This window comes from Aquila chrysaetos, chromosome 12 (genome assembly GCF_900496995.4).
Source record: "Aquila chrysaetos chrysaetos chromosome 12, bAquChr1.4, whole genome shotgun sequence".
Taxonomy (NCBI): Eukaryota; Metazoa; Chordata; class Aves; order Accipitriformes; family Accipitridae; genus Aquila; species Aquila chrysaetos.
In genome coordinates, this window is record NC_044015.1 from 3,474,393 (window position 1) to 3,498,949 (window position 24,557).

Sequence of the window (24,557 nt, forward strand, 5' to 3'; positions counted from 1 at the left end):
AGTTTGGTCCTTTATACTTCAATTTTAAAGTTTTTTCTGTGGGGTAGAGAGCAGCTTTTATGTATACAGCTTCTATTGCAGCAACGTGTACAGGAGACCAATAATCTACCCCTGATATGTAATTAATACTGGCCTATCCCAAAACAGGAGAAACAAGGTGGATTTTTTTTTTTTCTTTTCCAAAGGTAAAGCCCTGCTGCTGTTCTCTGTAGCAAGTAAGACCACAAACAGGATGATATAGATAGCATAAATTCAAATATAATTGTACATCATTTATACCCAAGGCCATGCTATACATTATGAACAGAGTAATTCCCCCAGTGGCATCACAATAAGCTTATTTCAAAATCTCTACACTAGATTTAGAGATAACTTACTTAGATACCTTCCATTACAAAGAAGTATCAAAATTTCAATAATGCTTTATTAAGGACAGATTAATATGCAGTATTTTTAAGCTAAAAACTAGAACTAAAAATTTAAGCTGCCATCTGGTCTGAAGCAGAACAAAGTGCTGTCTTCTCTTTACAAGAAATACAGAATACTTGCAAGTATCTTGTTCAAAGATACACAAGGTTTAAAATTTTCTAACTCATTCTACATACATACAGAGAAGTTAGTAGGCATTTAAGTCTCAAACTGTATTAGATGGGCTGACCATGCTGGTGTCCTGGTGAGCGGCTCTTGTGCCACGAGATTCTGAAGCTGTTTCAGGAACTGCCAACATAGAATCTGCAAAGTAGAAAGTGTGTTGGTTTGGTTTTTTTTTCCTTGTTTTTTTTTTTTTAAACATCCTCATTAATCTAGAAGAATTTGACTACTATATGCTTTATCTGTCTTAGCTTGTCTGCCCATATCTGTTGCAAGTCTCCTTTTCAATACTATTTGAAACTTGGTTTTAATATTGGGTTAACATCAATCCAGAATAAAAATAATTTCACCATAAAAAGGATCTTCATAACCTTTTCAGTGCTTTAGACCCAGGCAGAGTTAAACAAATACAGCTGCATGTGTGTCAACAAAGCCCAAGGAAGGCAAGCTACTGAATAGCATCCCCGCCCTCGGAACAAGAGGTTACAAACCTGAAGCAAGGCTTTCATCCCACTGCAGTCTTGTAATAAGCAAAAGCCGTTTAAGATTAAATGCAAAGCTTCTTGTCAAACAGTTACATTGTCTATTACGGAAGGCGAGAGGAGGAATGTAGCACCAGCTGAGATAGAAAGGAGAACCCAGATATGTCTAGAATGGGTCAAACACTCTATAGAATTTAAGGCTTTGGGAATATGCACGAGCCCTTCTCTATCAATTAGAGGAGCTGCCCAACACAAAAAAACCACTTTCCTTAATTCAGGTTGTGCCAGTAGCATTATGAAAGAGCTCTATTGTGAGAGCAGTAAGAAAGGGCTCGGAGGTTTTGAAAGCGGTTTAGAGGAGCTGAATGCACATCATGTGGTTGGTGTTAAGTCATTGATCTGTATGATCAAGTATGTATAGTTAAAACCTCACTGAGATGAAAGGAGCCGCTCCACATCCTCATCCCACTGTTTCTGAATCCGTAGCCTGAAAGGATATGCTATAGCAGTGGAGATTTGAAAGCCATTTTCCAAGGGATAACTGGGACACAAACATAAGCAACTGCTTAGATTCTAGAGAAGAGCTGCACAGTGTTGATCAGAGCCCTCACCTGTCAAACATCTAAGAGCTTGCTTATTATCTGATGTTATTTCCTTCAGAACAGACAATTCAGCATGCACCGAAGACTTCGAGAAGGCAGCAGAGGGGAAGTTATGCTCCAGACCTTGTCAGTCCTGGAAGGGCTCTGAACATAAGTATGCACGCCCCAGAGACCAGCCCTGCTTGGCAACATTTACCAATAGTTAGTGGATCTGCTGATACTGACCCCAATGTTCACTTTTCTTATCAGAAAAAAAAAAAGGGGGGGGGGGGGGGGGGGAAGGTAATACTGGCAGCCAAATGCTAGTCACAAGCACTTTGCACTATTTAGTCAACTGGAGGGAGGAGGGAAGAAAGGGCAAGAGCAGGTTAGAAAAGACCATAAAATCAAAGAAGCATCTAGAATAAAACATAAAGAGCAGAGAAGTACCTAGAATAAAACATCTCAAGAGAAGAGCACAAGGCTTGGTGAAAAAGTGGCAGAAAAACTGCAACAGGTTTAGCCACACACCGTTCCCACTGTTGTACTCTCCCTTGTGGGAGTGAGGACCTGCCAAGAGACTGCTATTGATTTATTTTCCTACCTTTGCCTGGCTGTACATCCACAATCATGCAGTCATCATCTTCCTCATCTTCCTCGGTGTCTGCCTGAAATCCATCCATCTCCACAGCTTCAGCCTTAAGGGAAAAAAAAAAAAAAAAAGTATCAGCAAGCTGACAGTGCTGATGTGCAAGACCAAGCACAGTCAGTGCTGTGAAGGACTACAGCAGGCACTTCTCCCAATTAGGACTCACAGCACAGACTGATCAATCAGGCATATGGGGGGGGGGGGAGGGGGAATATAAAAATCAGCAACCCCTGGCTTCAACAGACACTGACTTTTGATAAAAGGCCTCATCTGCAATGGCACATACAGCAGGAAGCATGCCAAGCTTCTGCTCCAAGATGTTTCACTATTACACAATGCAACGAACAGCCTACACATCGAAAAGTCAGTTCAAACCTTAATTGAAAACTGACTCAGTTTTGTTGGTTTTTTGGAAGGGAAATCTCTTCCTCCTCTGCTGATTATTTTGGATGCTTTCTTCCTTCTGAAGATGGAAAATGACTTTTGCTTGTTGAATTGGAAGATGTTCTCCCCCCAAATCCTCCTCATCTTTGCCAATTAGCTTTTATTCAGGGAGGGGCGACAGTTCTTCCCTTGGTGACCTTATTTGCTGCCATGGGAGCAGCACAAACTACTCACTTTGAATTGAGAAAATGAATACAAGGAGTGATGCAAACTGAAGTTGCTCAGTATTGAACAGCTGCGAATGTTTTTGGGTTTTTTCCCTCCCCAGCTGGAACGGTGGAATGAAAATCTCAGACCTAGAACCTGGTCCCTACCCCTACAAGCTGTTCCAAGAGAAGACTAATGAAAGATGTAAATTTAAAATAAGTCACAGTTTTCAGATTATGTATTCCCCTCCTACACGTGTGCAGGTACTGCCCACTTCAATACTGAGTTTTTCTCTCTCTGCAGCTTACATAAGAGCACCTTCTTTTACACGAGTCCTGGCGCAAGCTTCATGGCAGAGTAACACGTGCCGGGGGTAGAGAACCTGGCAGCCTTGACCTACCAATCGTTCCTAGGCTCTCCCCAAGCTCCAGCCTCGCTTGACAGGAAGGACAGGATCTCAATACCTGAGCAGTGCTGATTTAGATGTCAGGCATGAAGGGCTTTCAGGACTCTGACACCTTTGCTCTGAGCTGCGCAGCACCGCACCTCACAAGGGCAGCTTTAAGATGCTTTCGAGAGCTTCGAAGAATTCAGGCTGGTGACGTAATTCTACTAAAAGCCTTTGTTTTGCTATCTCTGCTCAAGTAGTCAGTTATAAGCAGAATTTCCAGTGGGCACCAAGCAGAGATTTTTATCTCTGCCTTTATTTAGTGTGTAAGAAAAAACCCAAGCAGATGGAGTTTGGGGGCTGAACAGCTTCTCACAAGTCTCTGATCCCTATCAATACTTGAGTGCAGAGCGTCTTCAGTAGAAAAGCCAAAGAAGCCAAGAATAAAGTGGGAATGAAAAGCATAAAAAGCCTTGCCTGTGGCTTCTTTCCTCACCCCCTTGTCCGCAGGGGATGAGGAATAAATCCATGGACAGTGCAAACCCTGTCCTGCCTGTACGTTCGGAGGCAAACAGTTGATAACACCAAGCTTCAGGACCTAAAGCCTGACTGTCTTAAATGCGTGACAGAGCATCACACAGCTAAAGCACCCATCGCACACTTTTCAGTCATCCTTTTGAATGATTAAGCTCTTAATACTACCTGCGGTTACCCTCAACAGCAGAAGCAAACAAGACGACCACAACAAAGCTTAGAACTGGAGTAGCAACTACTCCAAATCCATCTCATTTTGTTCCTATGAATTATTATATTTTTAAACCAGCTCTTGAAATTCAGCTTTATGTATGACAGTATAAGACAGAGACTTTACAGACTATTATGGGTTGAGTTGCAGCACTTACGAACCACATTTAATCAGTACACATGCAACTGATGTAAGTCACCAGCTCAGGCTATACATCTGGCAGCCATACACACACATAAAAACCTGCATACAAATTATATACAGCTGTAAAACCAAGGCCAAACAGACACTCAGAAACTATTCACAGCTTGGATGCAATCACTGCCAAATAGCAGAAAATGGAAGAACAGCAGGAGAGCAACATTTCAAATGGAACAGACAGTCCAAGCTGGAGACACACAAAAGAAAACCCATCTCTTTAGAGTCACATAATTTCACTCCTTTCCCCACAAAAAGGGTCTTTTTGTGTGAAGGACAGTGTCTGTAGCTTAATATTTTGACTCTGCTCATCTAGGCCAATCTGGGAACCATGCCAGGACGCTCGCCTACGGAAGACGCACAGCTACATTCCCATCGTTCTTTATTAGGGAAGAGCACCGCAACAGGAACTCACCTGTTCAGCATCCCGAGGCCTTTTCATGAATTTAGTGATGGACATGCTTCCGGTGGACTTCCTCTTTACCGACACGGGGGTGGTCTGCAGGACCGCCACGCCTGGCACGCTGCCACCCTCCTCCTTCCCTGAAGAAGGGACTTGGGTGACGTAGTTCCATTGACAAGGGACGGGGAGATGCTCTTGATCAAAACTCTTCAGCACCTCCGAGTGGACATACCAGCACATCCTATATTCAGGTCTCTTCTCGTACACAGAGTTCTCAGAAATGATTCGCTTTAGCCTGGCTTTGGAAGGGACACCGCTGTCCTCACCAACAGGCGTCTGCGGCCGGGAGGTATGGGGGCTCGCAGGGCTTGTGTCGCTACAGTCGGCAGCTGCAGTCACATCACTGAACAGTCCTTGCCGGCAGCACTCCTGGAATTCCTGGATGATCACTTTGCTCCCGTTCACGTTGCCGTGCAGCAGCGGCAGAAGCTGGCCAAGGACTGCAGAGAAGAAAGGATGCACAACGGTTGTGGGGAAGAACTGTTTAAAGGTTGAGAAAAGCTAAGCTGACGTAACTGATCAGTACATACGGTCCAGAAAGAGGACAAAAAGGCTGAGATTAATTTTAGATATGGGATTGTAACAGGAGCTAAATTTGATGTAGAAAAGTCACCCCCAATAATAATGACCCCCTGAAGTGAAAGCTTCAACCCCTGTTCTAGCCTTCACGTGCATTATTCACATCCTTGTGTTAACCAGGTACAGGAGATACTCAGTACTGAAGCCTGTCACACAAACTAAACAATAAACGGGTCAATGGGCTTGAACACTTTCAGTAAGCTGGCCTAAATCTGAGTTTACTGAAGTCTTACTGGCTTAATTTCCTAGATATCTAGAGCAAGAGGTTTTGGAGACTGTAACTAAGGCCATACTGGATGCAATGCCAGAAAACTCCTTTCCAAGAACTCTCACAGAGATGCCTTGGATTTCAGACTTGTCATAAACAAGTCATTCTGAATGTGACACTCAATACAAAAATCTATTTGCTCCAAAGTGGAGTACAACAGTCCGTAAGTACAATTATTTAGCCCTTCAGATCTTACTTTGCTGATCTTTTGCTCTTTTTTTGCTACATTTCTGTATCTGCTGTTCTTCCTCTGCAACAGGTGAATCCAGGATACACGCTGTGAACTGCTGGAGAACCTTTAGGTCCGCATTCGTGCCGCTGTCATTTTCTGCACTTTCCCAGACACAGCCCATTTTCACAGGCTGTAGAACATGGAACCTCTTCCCCTTGGCCATCAGTTCATCCCATTCCTTTGCTTTCAGCTTTTGACGAACCTTCTGATTCTCTGGATCACACTCCTAAAGCCACAGGCGAGAAAGAACTCGATACATCCATTCCAGGAAAAACAAAAGCTTTTTAAATGCAGCTTTTTACCATGTTCCCTGAGCTACAGAAGTCTGCTCCTGAACCATGCAGATCTGAGATGAGCTATATCACTGCCAAGACTACACGCTTTCTTCCTCTGCCAATATTTATTACATGATTCATTGGAAACAGAGATGGAAATCCAGTGACACCTAGTTCACTTACTTCTGTCACTCCTTCATCTTCAGATAGGTACCCATGGGGTACAAAAAAGCCATCGTCATCATCTTCATCCTCTCCCTCCTCCTCATCATCCTAAAAATAAACTCTGCTTGTTAGAAATTACACTGACAAGTGCAATTGGTTCAGAAAGCTATTTTTCAGCACGTGGAAGCCTTACCCCTTCACTATGGGAGAGACTTTCTCCAGGTTCCTCCTCTTCCCATTCTTCATCACTATCTACTTCATAGTCCAGTAGTTTCTGGAAGAAATGCCAACATGCCATTTCTGTAAATAATTTGAAAGCATGACACCAGACCCCATTCAGGGTTTCAAAACTCAGTAGCAAGAGGGAACATGCAAGTGGATCAGAAATCCCAGAGAACCAGTGAACTTGGCCAACCACACATTCACTTCAAGAGCATGAAGAAAAAGAATCCAACTACACTGCCTGTGAGGTGCTTACATTGTCCTTTGACCAAGGATTCCTGGGACGGATCATAGTGGTTTTCTTGTTCCATGTGCCCCAGTATGCAGGACGGTGATTCTCACAAAACTGCAGAAGTTTCATTCTACCAAATTTCCCCCTTTCAGGAACAGCATCTGTTTTGCAGTTATCCACTACCACGACATCACTGTTAAAACAAGAGACCATCTTCAGTACTTACAGAACACTTCCCTGCTGCTCAGGAAAACTTCTTATAGAAAGCTTCAGTTCAGCCACAATAGCAACCCAGAGCTTGAGTTCATTAGAACAGGCACTCCCGATGTGCTTGCAAGAACACGGGTTCCAGACAAGCCACCTCCCAACTACAACCCTACAGCAGCTCTGTTTTAGTTATTGGTATGTTTACTTTTTAAAACTGTCAAAAGACAAACACCACTAAGGCCACTAGTGTCCAGTGCTGAAAGGCAGCTGCCTGAAGCACAAGATTTCCCATAGTGAAGGATTTGAGAAGCGTTGTATGGAATGAAGGAAATCTAGATTATAACGTACTGCTCCCTGTGGAAACAATTCTCATACAAAAGGAGTATTCAAAGAAAAGCTCCATCTTTCCATCATCTCCAATATTAGAATAAGATGATCTCAAAACCATTCTGCAGTTCATTACGTAAAAAAAAGTGAAGAAAACCCCCAAAACACAGACTAACCTGTTTACTATGTCAGTGCTGTTACTGACAAAAGTAGGTCCAGTTTTACGTGGTTTACGACACTTTAGATCCCTCAAGAAAGAAACTTCACTATTCTGTGCACGCAGGAGCTTATCCAGCTGGTCTAAGAAGTCTGGATCCAGGGCAATACGACAGAGGGGAGCTAAGACCATGTTCTCCTTAATCTCAAAAGGAGCAAACTTTCCACAAGAGCCAGCAAGAATCTGAAATATTAAGTGAGGATCGTGAGAAACTGCAGCACCAACACAGTCAAGATATACAACAAAACTCAATACCAGGTGCTGAAGTTTGAGTGAAGATTTAAGTTAAGCCCTTCCTATCTGAGACTCCAACAGATCTTCTCAAGGGAATCTAGGTCTTTACAGCCAATGAAGCAGAAGACAGAGCTGAGGTTTTTACTAAAGCAACCACAAAACTCTTTTGTAGTCTCTGCTCTGGTCACAGACATTTTTTTAAATCCTTTACACTTTTGAAATTAGGAAGTAAGAAATACTAATGCTTTGTCCACCTAAGAAGCTCTAAGGGACAGATCAGAAGGATATCGGTGTATTTGTTACAAGACAACTAATGAAAGACCAACAAAACACAGGAACAGCAATACCTCACCTTCGGGGCTTGTGGAGTCTTTGGTTTCTGGAAGAACCTCGTAATTTCTGCTTTCTGTGCATTAATACGCTGAAATCAAAAGCAAAATGCAAATTATAAACACAAAGGTAGGACAAGGCCTTATAATTCAGGGTGAGCTCATGCATGACCCAACTTCAAATCTAGTGAGGTATAAAGCAAAGTTCAGTCATTTACCAGCTCCTGTAACTCAACAGAAAACTAATTGTCTTCTCTAACACAGCTATGTGGATTCCAATGTCATTGCTAAGACAAAGGATAGAGTTCACTCATGGGCACTGAAAAAACAAATGCAGAAAAGACTTCAACAGGTAAAAGCAAAGACACCAACATGCACGGAAGTAACAGACAAGAAACCTGCACAATGTAACTGGTGGAGCAGCACCACCAGATCAGATTGGACAGGCTGCATCCCAAATGGACGCGCTCACTCCCAAGCGGCACCAAAGCAGGGTACACTGCCTGGAGAACCACAGTAGCTGCAGGAGCCCCGTTGTGAACGGCTCGGCAGCCGTCGGCAGGGTGCCAGGGAGCCCATTAACATCATTTCACCATAGCAGAAGAATTTAGAGACAAGCTAGAGAAAGCATTTACCTTTTCCTCCTCTCTTAACCGTTTCTCCTCTTCTTTCTTTCTCTTCTCCTCAAGTCTTGCCCTTTAATATAAAGTTCTTTTTAATTGTCACAAACCATGAAGTGTTTATTTGCACTGAGGAAGAGGTGAGAAGCCCCAGACCTTGACTAAGACCCCATCATGCTAGGCAAGAAGATAATCTATCAATTCCGTCAAGGACCATACTTGGTTAAGCGTACAGAAGACTCTCTTCGTTCCTTCTAGAGCAAACATTGACCTGTTTTAGCCACAAAGTAGCTAGGCTGCTTCAAGTTGCCCTCAATACCAGGAAAGGGTATTTATGGTATTACCGAGTTACAAGCAACTTCCTCAACAGACAGGGCACCAGTGCCAGCAAATTTCAAGAGTACAAGCAAGACTGGTCATGAAGGGAAAACTCAGTAGAGCATGACAGCTCTTTTCAGCCATTTCAAATCAGAAGCCCAGGTCAGCCTGCAAGCAAAAAGTGCTGCTGAAACTAGGGTTGCGTATATACAGTCTGTCAAGCGCTTAAAACATACCCCGTGACAAAGAGGCACATGCTGTTTGACCAATATAGCCTCTAGAAGGGACAGTTAAGGTGGGTATGAAAAGGTGCTCACACCATTACACATTATTCCCCAGGACGTGTGGAAACCAAGCCACTTACTCTAAAGCTTCCTGCCTCTCCTTGCGCTTCTCCTCCTTCACTCTCAGCTTCTCAGCTTTTTCCTTTTCTTCTTTCTCTTTCTTTTCTCTCCTTTCTTTCTCTTTCAACTCTTTCTCTTCTTCTTTCTTCTTCTTCGCCTCCTCCTTGGCTCGCTCTTTTGCAGCTTTTGCTTCTTCTTTCAGCCTTCCCTTTTCCTCCCTTTCTGCTTGCAACTTCTGCAGCTTGTCGGCGCGCTCCTGATCCTGATTCAGAAACAAGCCATCAAGCAAGCTGTCTTTTTGTACACAGTAATAGCTGCTGGCATAAAAACTTGAGTAAAATAAGGACTTCATTTCTTCAGCCGAGATACTAGAGAAGATTCTTGCATCCACCCAGTGCTTGACCTGCAGCATCATTTCTAGCTATCACAGGACACAAGGTTATTAACCACAGCTACCTGTTGCCTCAGCCAGCTGAGCTACCTTGTACTGGCTCTCTGAAGGCATTAATTGTTCTTTTCTCCTAACAAATGGAGGCGTTTCCATTTTCTAAGCATCAAGGGAAGCTTTGTATTCTACTTGCTTTACATTTGAGTCATCTTCATTAACATTGTAGCATTATGGAAAATTATATGGGAATTAAAAAAAAAATTTTTTTTTAATTTAATAGATGATTTCAGATTGTTTCCAAAATACTTTCTTTGGAAATACATACCTCATGAGCTAAGCTTTCATATCAATGCAGGGCTACCATGGAATAATTTTGAAAAGTGAATTTGATCTGATTTTGCATTATAAACCGCTAAGTGAAAAACGTCATCAGAAAATCCTATCTCAGGCAGTAATGCAAGTCTCCAAACTCTGGATTGTGCAGCTGCTTTGTAAGATCTGGAGCTCGCAAAGAAATTGTCACTTGTGTTAGTCCGTGTTAGATAATCAGACAACACCAGGCGCTCTAAGCTTCTTTAAGGGGCACTGTGGGAACAATGGGGGGAAGATTACATTGGAAGTGTTGCTGTTCACAGTATTTCATCCCAAAGCAACTGAAATTGTCATTATGGGTCTACTGACATAAAGGAGAATGCAGCACACCTACTAAAAAATGCAAAATTAAAGAAAGATAGCTTCCCTACATTGTAGGCACTGGTGACTTCACCAGGAAACTAGGGTACGTCTGTGCTCAGACATACAAATATCCTCACTGTGTATTTTCAGTTTCGTTTTATTTATTTCACATCTCTTCTTGGCAACATCAAGACTTACTGAACAGTGTCACAATGTACAAATAACTGCAGAAGGCAACCAGCATACAAAATGGTGCCAATGGTAAAAAACCCAGTACTGTCAGAACTGAGTCATGGTAATCAGTGAAAATTTACTGGGTAGTTTGGAAAATGGTGTGAAGTTAACAGCAAGATTGGCGGGTCTATTTAATTTTTAGTGTAATAAAGCTTCCATTCTCATCTCTCCCTCAGATTACTGCTATTTTTAACATACGTATAGAATGGAAGAACACAACAGATTGGACTTCTATATGGGGCGCTGTAAAAAGCGAGCATCTCAGGAGCAGGCTCAATCACACAGAGCTTATATAAAACACACAACAGTACCCTACCAACTTTATAAACTAGTTACTAAGAAACACAATAAGAATTCATAAGCACAGGCCTTCCGAACTGCATTTAAAATAACATCCAGTTTTCCAGCAGGCAAATCCCACTCATACAGCACTGACTGTTCAAGAACTCCATGTGATCCATCAGCCTCCTTTATATTTAGCATTTTATGACTGAAAGCAGAATGGACAGCAAAATTATCGCACCGCCTTTTTGTTACGGAACAGAGTTTGCTGACTAGCTGCATTCAAGCAAACAGAGACCAGAGCTTGAGCATTTCCAACAGTGACATCCCACAGTTTCTTCAGCAAGCCATAAACACAGCGGCCCATTTGCCTCACTTATTAATGAAGAGCAGACCCTATGTTTTGTGGCTTAAAAGGGGGAAGGGTGAGAACGATGAAGCAGGAACCGACCCTAAATAGAGGGCTCTTGAAAATTTCACTTGTACCTGTCCACTTAGCAGGCTGCACCTACCCTCTCAGGAAGGGTTTAGAAAAAATTCTCAAAAGCATTTTGACAAGCAGTCAGCAACATTTACAGTTTCTTAATCTCTTACCAAAGTGCACAGAAATGCAGTGCAGGCCACCCACACTTCATTACGTATGCATTAAGCAGCTTTGGAACGAGCCAAGTACTTTAACTGCATGCATTAAGATTCTTCCATATTCATCAGTGAGGAAAACCAGGAAAAGAGATGTTCTAAGTGGACTAAGATGAAACGCAAAGGGCTTTGCTTACTATTCAATGCAAAAGCACAGCAGGCTAACTTTCTATGTCAGTGAAAATGCCTTACTCTTTGCAATCTGAGCTTCTCCTTCTCTGCTGAACTTTTGTGGAATTTCTGATGTACCTGGAATTACAAAATGCAAGTTTTAGAGATCGACATCATCCCCTTTCCACGAGGCACTAAAAGTCTCACAGAAAGAACAGCAAGCTTCATCTGAATGATATTAATGTTGTTCTTGCAGATTAGTATATTCAACAACTTAAGTATTCCTTCAGTATAGGATATCAGAACACAGTTCAAGCATATCTAATCTCACCGATTTACAGTTAAGCCTGAATACATCTAAATGCTTCAGTTTACATTAAGTCCTCTTGTTACTAAGTTTTTTATAAACAAATCCCTCTAGGCTACTCAGTTCTAAAGTATCATTTGCAGGGGAATATCATGTGCAGAAAAAACAAACAGAAGCTAGAGCTGCTCCAAATCATGAGAGAACAACACATTTAATTATAGCAAAGTCACTTTCTTTTGAGTTAAACTTGGTTTGGGTTTTGGCATTTTTTTTGCATCCTACCACTTACTCTTGCTACAATATTTAGATATAACTTCCTGAATACAAGTACTATTATCCATATTTTAACGCCATTTCTTATTGTAATCATAGCCCTCCTGCTCTTCCACTAGTACCAGCGCATCAATGCTAAGTTCCCAACAGGTCCACTTCTCATTTCTCTTAGAGCTGTTATTTATAGGGGAAAAAAGGTATTTTATGTTTTAAGAGCATCGTTCCTAGACTGGTCAAAGGCTTAATTTGTCAATATTTCAGCATACTGTGGCTTGGTTTCTTGTATCCCCCTCTTCCTTCTCCTGCCATTCGCAGTACAAGGTACCATGTTTAAACTCTGTGATTAAGAGTCTAACACAGACCAACTGCTTTATTTTCTGTACTCAGAGACATTTAAGTTTACACAGTGCAAAGTTGCATTAGGAGATTCTGTATTTACCTGACACAAAATAAAGAGTTCTTTCAACTGGGAGCTTTGGTTTATCAGAGCTGTTTCCACCTAGGAAAACAAACATGCCAGGACAGCCAGCCATACAGGTCGAGGTGCAGACTTCCCATTTTGGCAAGCAGCACACGAGCTATTCCAGCCTTACTTCACGCCACAGGAAACCAATAACTTGTTCACATTATCGTATTACATCAGGAGTCAAGTACTTTTTTTGTTTGTTCTGCTATACTGGAAATACTTCATGCCTGCTTGAGTTTATGTATTTATTTTAGAGATTGCGAGTTTGAACAGTATGAAAATTGATCATTTTCCTTGACAAGCACGCAGTAGAAGAAATGGAAGACCTGTCACGTCATGAGCTCCAAGCCCCAGCTAACTCATCCATACCTTCTCCAGGCCAGCGATGTTTTTCCTTGCCTGTGGGACAGTTTCTCCTTAAACCCCAGGGGGATAGTTGGTGCAAATCTTTCTTAAAAGGCTCAAGATGGCATAAGCAGGAAGACTACCAGCTGCTTCACACTCATTTACCTGAGCCACATACTCAATTCTCCACTTCTGGCAGTGCAACATCAACCCAACCCTCAATACCTTCCTCATTTTCCCCTCTAATAATGTAGTTGACCAAAACGAATGCACGGGACAGATAGTCCAGCCTAACCGTAGGTGAGGCTTAGCTACAGTGCACATTCACCAGGACTGCTCTGCTTCACAGGTTTCACCATGGGCGACTGTGCCCCCCAAGAGAAACCGCCACTGATCTCTTCCCCAAAAGGGTTGAGTGATAAACAGGCATTTGAGGCACAAAAATGTTTCAGCCACCTGTGCATATACTGTTGTCCTTAGAAGCTTCCCCTTCAATACAGCACCCAAGATCACAGTGTTTTGGGGTCTCTTGGTAGAGCAGAGCTACTAAACTGGAACTAAGATCACAATAAACCAGCTCATTCAGATCTAATTTTGAGGTGTTCCCTCCTGTGCTCCAGCCTTCCCTCAACAGCATCGTGCGTCCCCAGGAGCACTGTACGTGCGGTGACTTTTCCCCAAAGCAGCTCCCTGCGCTCCACAATGTGCCCATAACAAGATGGCTGAGAGCACAAGCTCTGTACACCCAGTTCGGAGAGATAGAGGCTCATCCTCCATCCTCACATACAGATCTGCAGTTCCACTGATGCACTGTAGTTTCAACTTAAAAGCATTTTCTATGCCACAGTTGCAGAAATTCAGAGCTGGAAAAGTATCTGCACTAACTGGTACTGGGGTAGCATCCTCTCACAGTAATTATGGCAGCTTCATCAAGGATAGAATAGAGGTTGTAAAACATCGCCTAATGGACAAAACTGCTTTTGGACACTGTCCTTATCCCAATTACCAAAACGCTAACTCCCAGGGCATGCACGTCATGAGCAGTTCATAAAAAAATAAAAATAAAGTGAACCTGTAACAGAGTTTAAAGTTATATTCACACAATGCAAATATATCAACAGCTCAAAACCAGGCAAGATTTAAATCCTTTAGCTATAGGATTTAAAGGAAGATTGAAAAGGGCAATAATTCAGTTATATTGTTAATAAATCCACACCACTTTCTATACACTTCTCATGATCTTTGTGAATATCCTTTTCATCCTTTTCGCTACAAGCGCAGGAAACCATAACAACCGATCTGCAACACAACAGCTTTTAAAAAAAAAAACCAAAACCAAACAAACCAAGGAAAGAGACCAACCTTCCTAACAGGCGTTGAGGCAGCTAAAGGACTAGTATTCCTCTTTGTTTCTGCAGCAGGCTGTGCCTCAGGTGAGCTCACAGAGTGAGAGCTTAGTGAAGAGTTGGTAAGTCCAGAGTCTCCTTCATGAGACGATTCCATGGTCTCATTTTCCGACGTGACACTTCCATCCAGAGAAGCGACTTGGGGCGATTTTGCAGTCATAATATCCTCCAGGAGCACTACAGGCATCTTCCCCTCAAAGATGACATCCTTCAGTTCGCTCTGGTTTACCTTTGTGTCTTCCACATTGTTACACTCTGTTAACCCAGAACGCGACTGGATTCCATCTACCAAATCTTCATCTTTATTCGCTACGGCTTCACAGGGTGCATCAGTTTCCATTGAATCATACATTTGGCTACTCTGAGGGGAATTCAGGCACCTCAACTGGTTTATCTCTTTTCCTAACGTGCCGTTAGTTATAGCTAGGGATGAAGATGCTTTTGAATCAAAATTAACGTGGTCTACGTCATCACTTAGTCTATGGCTAGAACCCTTTGTCAGCTCAATAACAATTACAGTTTCATTTGTGTTATCTTTTGTGTTTTTCTGTATAAAATGGTCTAACGGACCCTTTCCGTTAACGAGTTTTGGAGAAAAAGTCACATCTGAATGCAACTGGCAGTCATTCTCCACGTTGTCCAGGGACGCATGCGATGCATCTAGGGAGGAATCCTTACCTGGACCAAAACCACTTTGTGAGCTCTTTACTTTTTTGACTTCTGAATCTGCATCGTATTTTTCCTTTGGTACAGGATTCAAGCGTTTGAATGGCAACCGAGCTGAAACAGCAACATTTTATTATTTTAGTCACATTGTACGTGTCACTGGAAAGCGATCAAATGGGGGAAGAATCAAATACCAGGATATTTAATTAGTTCCTAAACACAAGAATTGGAACAGATTAGCCAGTTGAGGCTGGCTTATTACTGCAAAGCCAACGTATTTCACAAAATCCGATCTGATGCCTTCTTAGCGAGCTAAAGGGTGACGGACGCTCCCTCTGCAGCCTTACCTTGTACGAGCTTCCGTGGAGGAACAGCCGCTTTGTCTCTGCACTCCATGGCTGCGAGAGGGGAAAAAAAAAAACCAAAACCATTATAAATAAACACCCGTCACACATTCCCGGTCAGCTACCTGCTTCCCCAAGAGAGCCGACCCGTGGCAGCACCCGACAGCTCTCCCCGGGGCGAAGCGCGGGCACGGCGAAGCCGGACAAAGGGGCCGGGGCGAGCCCCGCCGGCACCCCTCAGGCTGAGGGGATTTTGGAAACCACCGGGCCCGGGGCCGCCAGACACCGGCACCACCGAGGCCAGACCGAAGGAAAGGAGGTTGGGCAAGAAGGAGACGGCGGGTGAGGCGGCGGGGAAGGCCCAGGCCTGGTTCCGGGGCGCGGCGGCGACTACCGGGCCTCCTTTGTTACCCCGGGAAGGCCCCGCGCACCCCAACCGCCGCCGGAAACACACCGCGTCCCGGCCCCACCGCCACCCCCGGCTCGGCCCCGACCTCCCACGGCGGACCACGACCGCGGAACTACCTGCCGCTCCTCCGGCGGCGGACGGGGCGGCGGTCGAAGCGGCCGAACCACGACCCGGCCCGGCCTGTCCCGGCCCCTCCGGCCCGGTCCCGCCCCGGGGGCTCCCGCTCGTATTTGGCGGGAGCCGGGGCGACCCCGCGCCTCACCGCGCTGATAGGCGGAGCGCCCCCCACGTGACCCGCCCTTCCGCCCGCTCCGCCCCCTTCCCGCCCTCGTCTCGCGAGGAGAGTGGGAGGGAGGCTCGGCGCCCGGCCTCCACGTTGCCTCCCGATTGGCTAATGCGACGGCCGTCGCTGACTGGCGGCGGCGGCCGTCAGTCTGGCCCGATGGAGGCGCTGATTGGATAGCTGCGTGAGGGTCGGAGGGGGGTGCCGCTGGGTCCTTACGCCTGGGCTCGAGGCCTGCCTGCTCGCCGGGCGGGAGCCGGGCCAGCGGCGGTGCGGCCCCGGGGCCGGCTCCGGAGAGGTCGGGGTAGCCTCTCCCCGGGGTAACCCTTCCCCAGCACCGGGCAGAGGGGCGGAGCCGCCCACGGCGGTGCGACACCGAAGGGCCCGAGCCAGGGCGCGAAATGGCGGCGGCGCCGGCGGCCAATGAGCGACCGCCGCCGGGGCGCGCAGGCGCAGAAGGGGGGGGGCGGGCGGGTACCGCGAGGGACTCTGGGAGTTGTAGTCCAGCGGCCGCTCGACGCCCTAACGCCGGTGCTATGGCGGGTGCTGGGGGGGGGGCACAGGCCGTCCCCCCACGCCGCGTCCCGGCTGTCCCCGTGTCCCACACGCTGTCCGCCCCTCCCAGCAGCCCCGGCTCGGGCGATGCTGGGCCTCTCAGCCTGGCAGGGGTGGGGGCTGTGGGTCCCCAGCTCTGCCTGCGGCGCGGCTGCCGCCTCTCCCCTTGCTCCTCGCCTCTCCTCAGGGACGGAGCTCCCTCAGGTGGTAAAGAGCCAGGACCCGGCAGGAACGCCCGTCCCCACTATCGCGATAGAGCCGCTCCCGCCCGCCTCTCAGCCGCAACGTCGTGAGGCGACGTCGCCCCGCCGGCAGGGGGCGCGGGGGTACCACGTGGCGGGCAGAAGCGGCGCTCCGGCCGGCGCGAGCCCGCCCTTCTCGGTGGTGCCGGTAGTGCGGCGCTCCGCCGGGCCGGCAGGGGGCGGGGCGGCGCGGGGCGGGGCGGGAGCTTCCGTGGCGGCGGCGGCGGCGGAAGCGGCCAGCGGCCGGGCCGGGCTCCTGCGTGCCGAGGTGTCCCTCGGCGGCCGGCGGTTGGCAGCATGTCGGTGGCGGGGTTGAAGAAGCAGTTCTACAAGGCGAGCCAGGTGAGAGCACCGGGGATCGGTTACCCCTCCCGCCGCCGCCGACCGCGACCCGCGGCTGTTCGCCCTTCACTTACCAGCGCCCGCTGCTCCGCCTCGGTGACCTCCCCTCCCGCCCTCACCGCTGCCGCCTGTCCGGGCCGGCTCGGTGGTGCCTTGATATCCGCCGTTACCCTCTCCCCGGTATCCCGGTCCGGTCCCCGTCTGTATCCGCCGGTCGTCTCCCCCCGGTACCCCTGCCCGGTGGCCCCTCGCCAATGTCCGGTGTTCCCCCCCCCCCCCGTCCCCCGGTAACCCGGTCTCCTACCTCCCTGCCAGCCCCCGGTTCTCCAGGTGCCCCCCAGCACCCCCTCTTCCCCCCCTCCCCCGGTGGCTCCTGGCGATCCCGGGGCTCGGTGTGTCGTTCCCCCCCGCCGTGGCGGGGCAGGGCCAGCCCTGCGTGGGCTGTCAGCGGAGCAGGGTGCCGCAGTGTCCTCGCTGTGGCCCCCTCGGATGCCCCCCAAACCCTCAGGGGATCCTGGGGGGTGCCGGGGACAGTCCCGTACCCCCCCTCGGGCCAGGGGTGTTGGAGGGACCCCAGTAGAAAAATGCATCCGCGGTGGACCGGAGGGTCCTGGAGTTTGGGTGCCGGCTGTGGCCAAGGTCCAGGTGGGTGTCATGGTGGGGGTGTGCTGCCCACCTTCCCCAAAAACGGTCCGTGCCCACGGCACGGCGAGGGAACGGATCCAGCCTGCTCAGCCCCAGACCCACGCTGGCTTTGCGGGCGATGGCGGCGAAGCGCCTCAACAGCCGAGATGCCCTTGGACTTTGTAAGCAGAGCGGGATTTTAAGGGAAAAGCCCTGGAAGGTGGCGGCCGGACAGGGTTTGAGGCCGTAGCTGGGAGTCACCGGCCCCGTTAAACTCGGATAGCAGCTGCAGCCCAACCTCGGGAAGCTCCCGCTTCCTGAAGAGCAGCTGGCGGCAGGACCGGGAAAGGATTTTGGGGCTTGGCGAGAGAGCCCGGAGCCCCGGCCCGCACGGGAAACGGCTGGGGGACGTTGGAAAAAACTTGTCAGATGGGTAATTTTTAGCCAAGCGAAAATTGATCTCATCATTGATTGCTCTGGTGGTAAACAGTGAGTTTATGTCATCCTAAAGAGAAGATCGTGAAGTGTGGCTCCTCACAGGTCGGGGGGCTGCAGCTCTTCCCCCCACATGTGGGAATCTGCTTCTAATGGGGTTTGTAAACACCTTCTTCCTCACCCTCTGCGTGAGGGGTGGCTGTTCCCGATACCCCCAAGCAGAGTTATCCTTCCTGGTGCTTGTGAACGGCGCTGAAATCGGCAGTTGGGAATTTTTTTTAATGTATTTTTGGAATGGTTTGGGAATCGCAAATACTCCTCTGCTTCCCGCGGTCGCTGCTTTTCTGTCCCTGTTTTGAATTTAAGATGAATTTTGCACAGATCTACCACCAGACCGTGTTTTCCAGGCACAAAGTTTAAACCCCTTTAAGCTCAGCCCAAGCATGTTTGCTACGTGTGTTGCCTCCTTTCTTGGCCATGTTTACGAAAAAGCATTTTGCTTAAACAGCAAAGCAAAATAACAGATTCCTTAAGTCATTCCCCCACCCCCTTTCTCGCAAAATCCTGCATCGTGGGATTTTTTTATGACTTCCATGGGAGAAGGTTGTGCTGAAAACTCCGTGTAGGAGGATTTTGCTGGCGTGGATGTGCCGTGGTGGTGTCGCAGGGCAATTAGAGGTGAAGGCTCATCGATGAGTCAGGAGTAGCATGTTTCTAAAGTCTAAAAACATCATTTTAAAACACCTGATGAAGGCTTCCTTGGGGGGATTTATTGTAAAGTGAAATCTTGTGTGGTCTTTGGTGTTTTTTTTTCTGTTACAGGTGTCTTTTTTTTCTTAAAAGGAACCATTTTGGCTGCTTGTGGAAAAACTAAACTCGGCACAGCTGTCCAGGGAGAAGTAACTTGCCCAACGCGCAGACTCGGTGGCCCACTTGCCTCCTGAGTGCATGTGCACGTACTTCACTTGAGCGCTTAGACTGCGTTTAGTGGCATATTAAATTGGGAGATAAGGTGTATTCACAATTGCGTAGTGTGTATTTGCAACTGCATCGTGAATTCTTTCACAGCTCTTGTTGCCGCAGGGTTTTGGGAGCTGATTTAATCCGAAGAAACTGGGTTTGGTGTGAGGTTTTCTGCCAATATCGGTGAAGTGACTTGCTTTGCAGGGATGAGAGGGATGCAGTCCTCTTTCAGAGGTGCTGCTACCCCTTTTGCAGTGCCCCGGTGACCGGCACACGGGTATCTATGCTTTAGAGATGCTTTAACTGGAACCTGGGAGTGACTGGTTCCAGTTCAGCCATTTTTCTGTCTTCTCCGCCTCTCCCTTCCCTTTCCACCCTTCTTCCCTTTCCCTCCACTGGTCCCACTCCTCAGCCACCCCTTGGCTGAAGGAGAAGAGGATTAGTTATTTTTTGGCTCCCTTAAAGCTGTCGGATGCTGCCAAAACCAAACATGTGGAAGATCTTTCCTGAAATGTTATGTTTCGTTCCACGTCTGTTGTTAATTGAAGGAAAATGGAGCCAGAACCAAGGTCTGCAAGGACCTCGGCACCGCTGGAGCGGCAGGTTTGGGATTCCCCCTGCCTCCCTGCGCAATGAGGGGACCAGTTCAGCCTCCTCAGTAGCCGGAGGGAGCAGGGCTTGGCTCGTGGGCTTCTGTCGTCTGATTCCTGCAGGCCCACGTCTCCCCTGGGTGAGGCAGCCGGGCGCCCACGTGCAGGAGAGAGCCAAGATAGTATCCTGTAAAAAAAAAAAAGAAAAAGTCACACTGGCAAATGCTGCAGATGGTGAGCAGTTCTGTGTGTGTGTCCAGAACAGGTTTTGCTAGTTCATAGCAAAATGTTCTTTAAAAGAAAAAAAAAAAAAGCTGTAGAAAACATTCTCGCAAAAGGAAGGAGTAGAAACAACAACAGCAGCAGCTTTGAGCTCTAGCATCGCGAGCTGGGAGCAGGGTGGGAAGTCCCTGCTTGCAGGTACGAGACCATCCGATCCTGGGTACCATCCAGCCTTGATCCATCAGCATCCACTCAGGAATTTGCAGGAACCTGGCAGTGTAGAAATGGCTTAATTTGCACCATTTGCTTTTTATACAGACCGATGTAAGTCCTAAAAGCCTGCAAAACTTTTCATTAACCAGTAGGTAGGGCAGGCTGCACAAAGCAGGGCACCTGCCTGTGCCGTTCCTGGGCAGATTTGATGCTCACTGGTTGTAAGTGGGTTTGTCACTACTTGCACGTAGCGCAGCAGCCCTGCCTGGCACCGGCAGGTTTATCACCCACTGGTTTGAAGGGACAAGCCCTAGGGTGGAGGCAGTGCTGTTGTGATATGGTGTTGGTAAACGCAGCCCTTCCCTCCGTGACAGCAGGACTGTCCTACCTGGGGTTATACACCGCCTGACAGCGTGGAGGCAGGAGAAGCAACGCAGCCCGCTCGCTGGGGGACGGGTCTAATCCGGGGAGTGGAGTGTGGTACCCTTATCCGTAGTCCATCTTCGTGTGGTATCGCCGCGGCTCCCGGTGCAGCTGCTTTGGGTTCTGCCCCGTGGATGCAGGGAGCCGGAGCGGGGAGCGTCCCTCTCCGTTGGGCAGGGCCAACAGGTTGCTCTGCTCTGGGCAGTCATGGCTCGGCAGGTGACCAAGGCACAGCAAGAATGAGCTTGCCAAATACTGTCATTTCGGGTATAACAGAGCCCTTCTGGGGACACAAGACATGGTTTTTTTTTGTATGCCAGCGGTTCGGTTCGGGGAGCAGATTCAGCCCAAGCAAGGGTGAGCGAGGGAAGACAGCATCACTTTTTTAAAGCGGGCTGGTATTCAGCCCTGGGCGCTGCTGTTATCCTGAACAGGATTAACGTGCTCCCAAAGCCTATGTGGTCCAAGCCTAAACCCTGCTAGGCCTGCCTGGGCTTAGGAACTCGGGTAGCAAGCGGTGGCTCATGCCCTGCTGTGCCTGGCGAGTCCTGGCCCAAGACACAGGCCAGCAACCTCCTCCTCCTCCACATGCAAAGTACAAAAGCCATTTTCCAAGAGGCGGAGAGGCGAGTGCTAATTAAAACTAGCAAGCCCTTGACATGCATGCTTTTTCCTGAGTTTGATGACTGCTCTCAAGGCTTCTGAAGATATTTTTGAACGTGAATAGCTACCGCTTGCTTTCTGCCTGGCCCGAGAGCCCAGGATATGCTCTGTAGCCTCCAACAGCCATTTCAGCCCAGAAGGCCCACGCGATTCCCCAGCTCTGTACATCAGCAATGTACGCTTTCCGGCCAGTTCTTAATGAGCCCTAAGAGCTTCCTTCCCCGCAGCTTGGCACCCAGGTGCTGCAATGCGATAGCATCTGCTCCAAAGGCTGAGGCAGAGGAATCTGCTACTAGATGCGCTGCACAGGGACTGTTTGATGACAGGGGACAGAGTGCAGCTGGCGGGCAGGGATGGCATTTCTCTTTTTTTTTTTTTTTTTTTTTTTGGCCTTCATGGTCATTTGCTCTTGCCCATGCTGGATTGCGACTTCCTTTCCTTCTGTTTGGGTGAGGTCCTTTCTGCAGTGGCTTTGTGCTGTGCTTTCAAATAGGGTTTTTCTCCTCCCTTTCCCAGATGATACCTTTTAACAGCTACCTTTTATATTTTTAAGGATAAGTCAGTCCTTCTAGCATCTGGCTCTCTGGGGCTTTCTCTTGTAGGCATGAGATGCCTTTCCGCTCGCTGCCTTTGCTCTGTACACAGATGGGTGGTGGGTTTCTCCAGACATTGCAGATGTGCTGTGCAGCACAGGATCTCCTGCTGGAAGAGAAATGGGAAGGGCAGCATGCAGGATAACCTTCCACATGGAAGACCAAATCCATGAGGCCCCTTTCCCTGGCTAGAGCTTGTCTGTTGGTGCCCTGTCTTGCTGCAGATGGTTTTGATTGTGCCTGCCCTCCAGCTCTAGCTCGCTCCCGCTTTGGTGGAGACTGACACACCCCGAGTTCGTCTGCACATTTTCGCTCAAACTCGCCGCTGTCGGAGTTTAAACCACGGATGGTGTCAGGCTGGACAGGAACTGCAGAGCTGGGAGAGCAGAGGTTTGTGCTCCTGCTGCTGACCATCCTGCAGGGCAGTTATCACAGTGGCAGAGAGATCACAGAATCCTCAAACGGTTTGGGTTGGAAAGGACCTTTGAAGGTCATCTAGTCCAACCCCCTGCCATGAGCAGGGGCATCTTCAACTAGAGCAGGTTGCTCAGAGCCCCGTCCAACCTGACCTTGAATGTTTCCAGGGATGGGGCAGCTACCACCTCTCTCTGGGCAATCTGTGCCCACGTTTCACCACCCTCATCATAAAAAATTTCTTCCTTACATCTCGGATCTTCTAGTTCTATTAGATCTTCACCTGCTGCAGCTTTTTGGCCAGTGGATGAGAGCTGAAGTTCTTAGGATGGTGCCAGTGCCCAGAGACGTTAAAGGGGTGCACAGCCCCCTGAGACAGGCCAGTCTCTGCTCTGCAGTGGCATCAGAACTTCATGCCGACTTGTCTTGAATCCTCCAACAATTACTAAAGCCAAGAGTGGAGCTGAGATGCTCCATGCAGTGGCTTCACTGCTTTCCCAGAAAGCCGAGGCGAGAGGTGCGAGCGTGTGCAGGCAGCAGCTTGGGCAGGATTGCCTGCCCCATCCATGGACGGAATCTTGGGGAAGCCCTTGCTGGCGCACTGGGGCCGAGACTTCACCCAGGAGAGCACCCAGAGCTGCCAAAGGAGGAACCAGGCACCCAAGGGGGGTTTAGGGTGCTATTTTGGGCTCATGTGTTCTTTTTGAGCTTTTCTGGTGGATTTTGCACACCCATGCAAAAGCGAGTTGGCCCATCCCTCTGCGGCAGGGTCCGAGGAGCAGGAGGAGATCCTGGGAGCAGGTCACACCTTGGCTTTTCTGCCGCGGCGGTGGCTGTGCTTTGATGACAAAGGCAGAACGAGGACTGGGTGCCGCAACGGCACGGCGAGCAGGTAATTCCTGGGGGAGGTAGTTGGCAGTATCGGGCTCTAAGTTCCTGATCTATAAATGGGAATTTGGACTGGGGAGTCAAGGGATTTTGCTGATTTCCTGCCAGTCTGACCTTCCCTCCCACAGCACCTGGTGTTTGCTCTATTAATATTAACCTGGGCTTAACAAGTCCCCTGCAGCCTCCCTAGTTTATCTTTCGATATTAATCTGCTCCTGAGGCTGGAGGAAAGCCGGATTTGCTCAAGCACAGTGTGACGTCCCGCCGGCTCAGCTTGCCAGCCAGGGTCTGTCCAGGAGGGAGTCATATTCGGCAGTCAGCCTGAGCATCCTCGCCTGACACCCTGAAGCCCCGAGCAGTTTGCTGTTGCTGGAGACGGGTGTTTCGGTGATGCATGTGTTTGCAGATCCACATATGGCAGGTGAAAAAGTGAAGGACACATGTCGGCAAACCTCTTAGTGAAGGGGACTAGACTTCAGCACATCCCTCTTCTAGCCTAGGTGATGATGATTGAATACTTGTGGAGATGCCTGCTGTCACGTCTAGCTAAAATGACTGCGTGCAGGATATATTTTCCTATTAACTCCCTCTCCTGTTCTTGCATGATTTGTTGTCGAAATGCCCGGCACGGTGACATTGTTCAGCTGGTTAATTGTTGTCAGAGCTGAGCTGAACAGCCCTGTAACAGAGCAGTTTTCAGCTTTTCTTAGTATTGTTCAGCCTGTCTGGAGTCACAGGCAGGGGATGGCTCATGTCTCTGCATCAGTTACTTTAACTTGGCCTTTTTTTTTTCCCCCCCTTTTAAGATTGCTTTCACAGCCATTGGGCTCTAACAGTAACAAGAACTCAGATTCTTGGAAGGCGAAGACAGAAAACAGACGTGGAAAACTCCAGATCTCCGTACCCTGCTCCGTTTGCTCCCCTTCTTGTTTCTAATGTCAGACAGGGAAAGTGTTATCCCGCGTTTGCAGCTGGGGGAATCTGGGACGCAGGAAGGATACGTGACTCAGGGCTGGGGGGGGATTGCGTGGCATTAGGAGCGCTGATTCCTCGTCATCATCTCGCTCTGTGTGGTGATGCCTGCCCATCTGCCTTGGGGCTTTCTGTCTAAAATTATCTATTTATCTATCTGTTTTCACAGGTTATGGGTGAACTATTGAAAGTGGACGGTGCCAAGGGGGATGGTTTCTGGATGCGGTGGAAGGAAATCCTTCCTCCCCCTTCTCCCTGCCAATACTTTCCTCCTGGGAAAGAGCAAAAACAGGGATGAGATCAGGCAGGCTGGCTTGTAAAAGCTGATTCATT

At 48.2% G+C, this 24,557-nt stretch overlaps 2 protein-coding genes across 6 annotated transcripts in view; one reads left to right on the forward strand and one right to left on the reverse strand.

Annotated features, from left to right (window-relative positions):
• Window positions 1-238: 238 nt before the first annotated feature.
• CHAF1A (chromatin assembly factor 1 subunit A) lies at window positions 239-16,490 on the reverse strand. Of its 4 annotated transcripts, none has more exons than XM_030033292.2 (15): window positions 16,305-16,490; window positions 15,397-15,447; window positions 14,340-15,163; window positions 11,668-11,724; window positions 9,278-9,519; window positions 8,611-8,671; window positions 7,999-8,067; window positions 7,372-7,595; window positions 6,686-6,854; window positions 6,401-6,481; window positions 6,226-6,315; window positions 5,732-5,993; window positions 4,641-5,128; window positions 2,259-2,352; window positions 239-732 (listed from the first exon to the last, which is right to left on the reverse strand). In XM_030033292.2, exons 2-15 carry the CDS (start codon window positions 15,443-15,445, stop codon window positions 635-637), a joined length of 2,808 nt encoding a protein of 935 aa, XP_029889152.1. In that variant the 5' UTR covers window positions 15,446-15,447; window positions 16,305-16,490; the 3' UTR covers window positions 239-634. The 4 variants fall into 4 exon arrangements, with proteins under 4 accessions (XP_029889152.1, XP_029889151.1, XP_029889155.1 ...); XM_030033291.2 differs by lacking the exon at window positions 16,305-16,490 and adding an exon at window positions 15,919-16,106; XM_030033295.2 differs by lacking the exon at window positions 16,305-16,490 and adding an exon at window positions 15,891-16,106 and having other exon boundaries at window positions 15,397-15,451.
• Window positions 16,491-17,083: 593 nt separating this feature from the next.
• Window positions 17,084-24,557, forward strand: part of SH3GL1 (SH3 domain containing GRB2 like 1, endophilin A2) — a 30,647-nt gene continuing 23,173 nt past the window's right edge. For both annotated transcript variants that reach the window (XM_030033393.1, XM_030033395.1), the window contains exon 1: window positions 17,084-17,224. In XM_030033393.1, coding sequence (XP_029889253.1) covers window positions 17,180-17,224 — 45 coding nt within the window. In that variant the 5' untranslated portion in view covers window positions 17,084-17,179. The remainder of the gene's footprint in view (window positions 17,225-24,557) is intronic.

Coding starts and splice junctions, on each gene's coding strand:
- CHAF1A (XM_030033292.2), bottom strand. CDS start 15,445: ATGGAGTGCAGAGACAAAGCGGCTGTTCCTCCACGGAAGCTCGTACAA. Junction 9,520..11,667: donor AGAAGCTCAGATTGCAAAGA/GTAAGGCATTTT, acceptor TTTCTGAATCAG/GATCAGGAGCGCGCCGACAA. Junction 6,482..6,685: donor ATCCTTGGTCAAAGGACAAT/GTAAGCACCTCA, acceptor CATTTCTTCCAG/AAACTACTGGACTATGAAGT.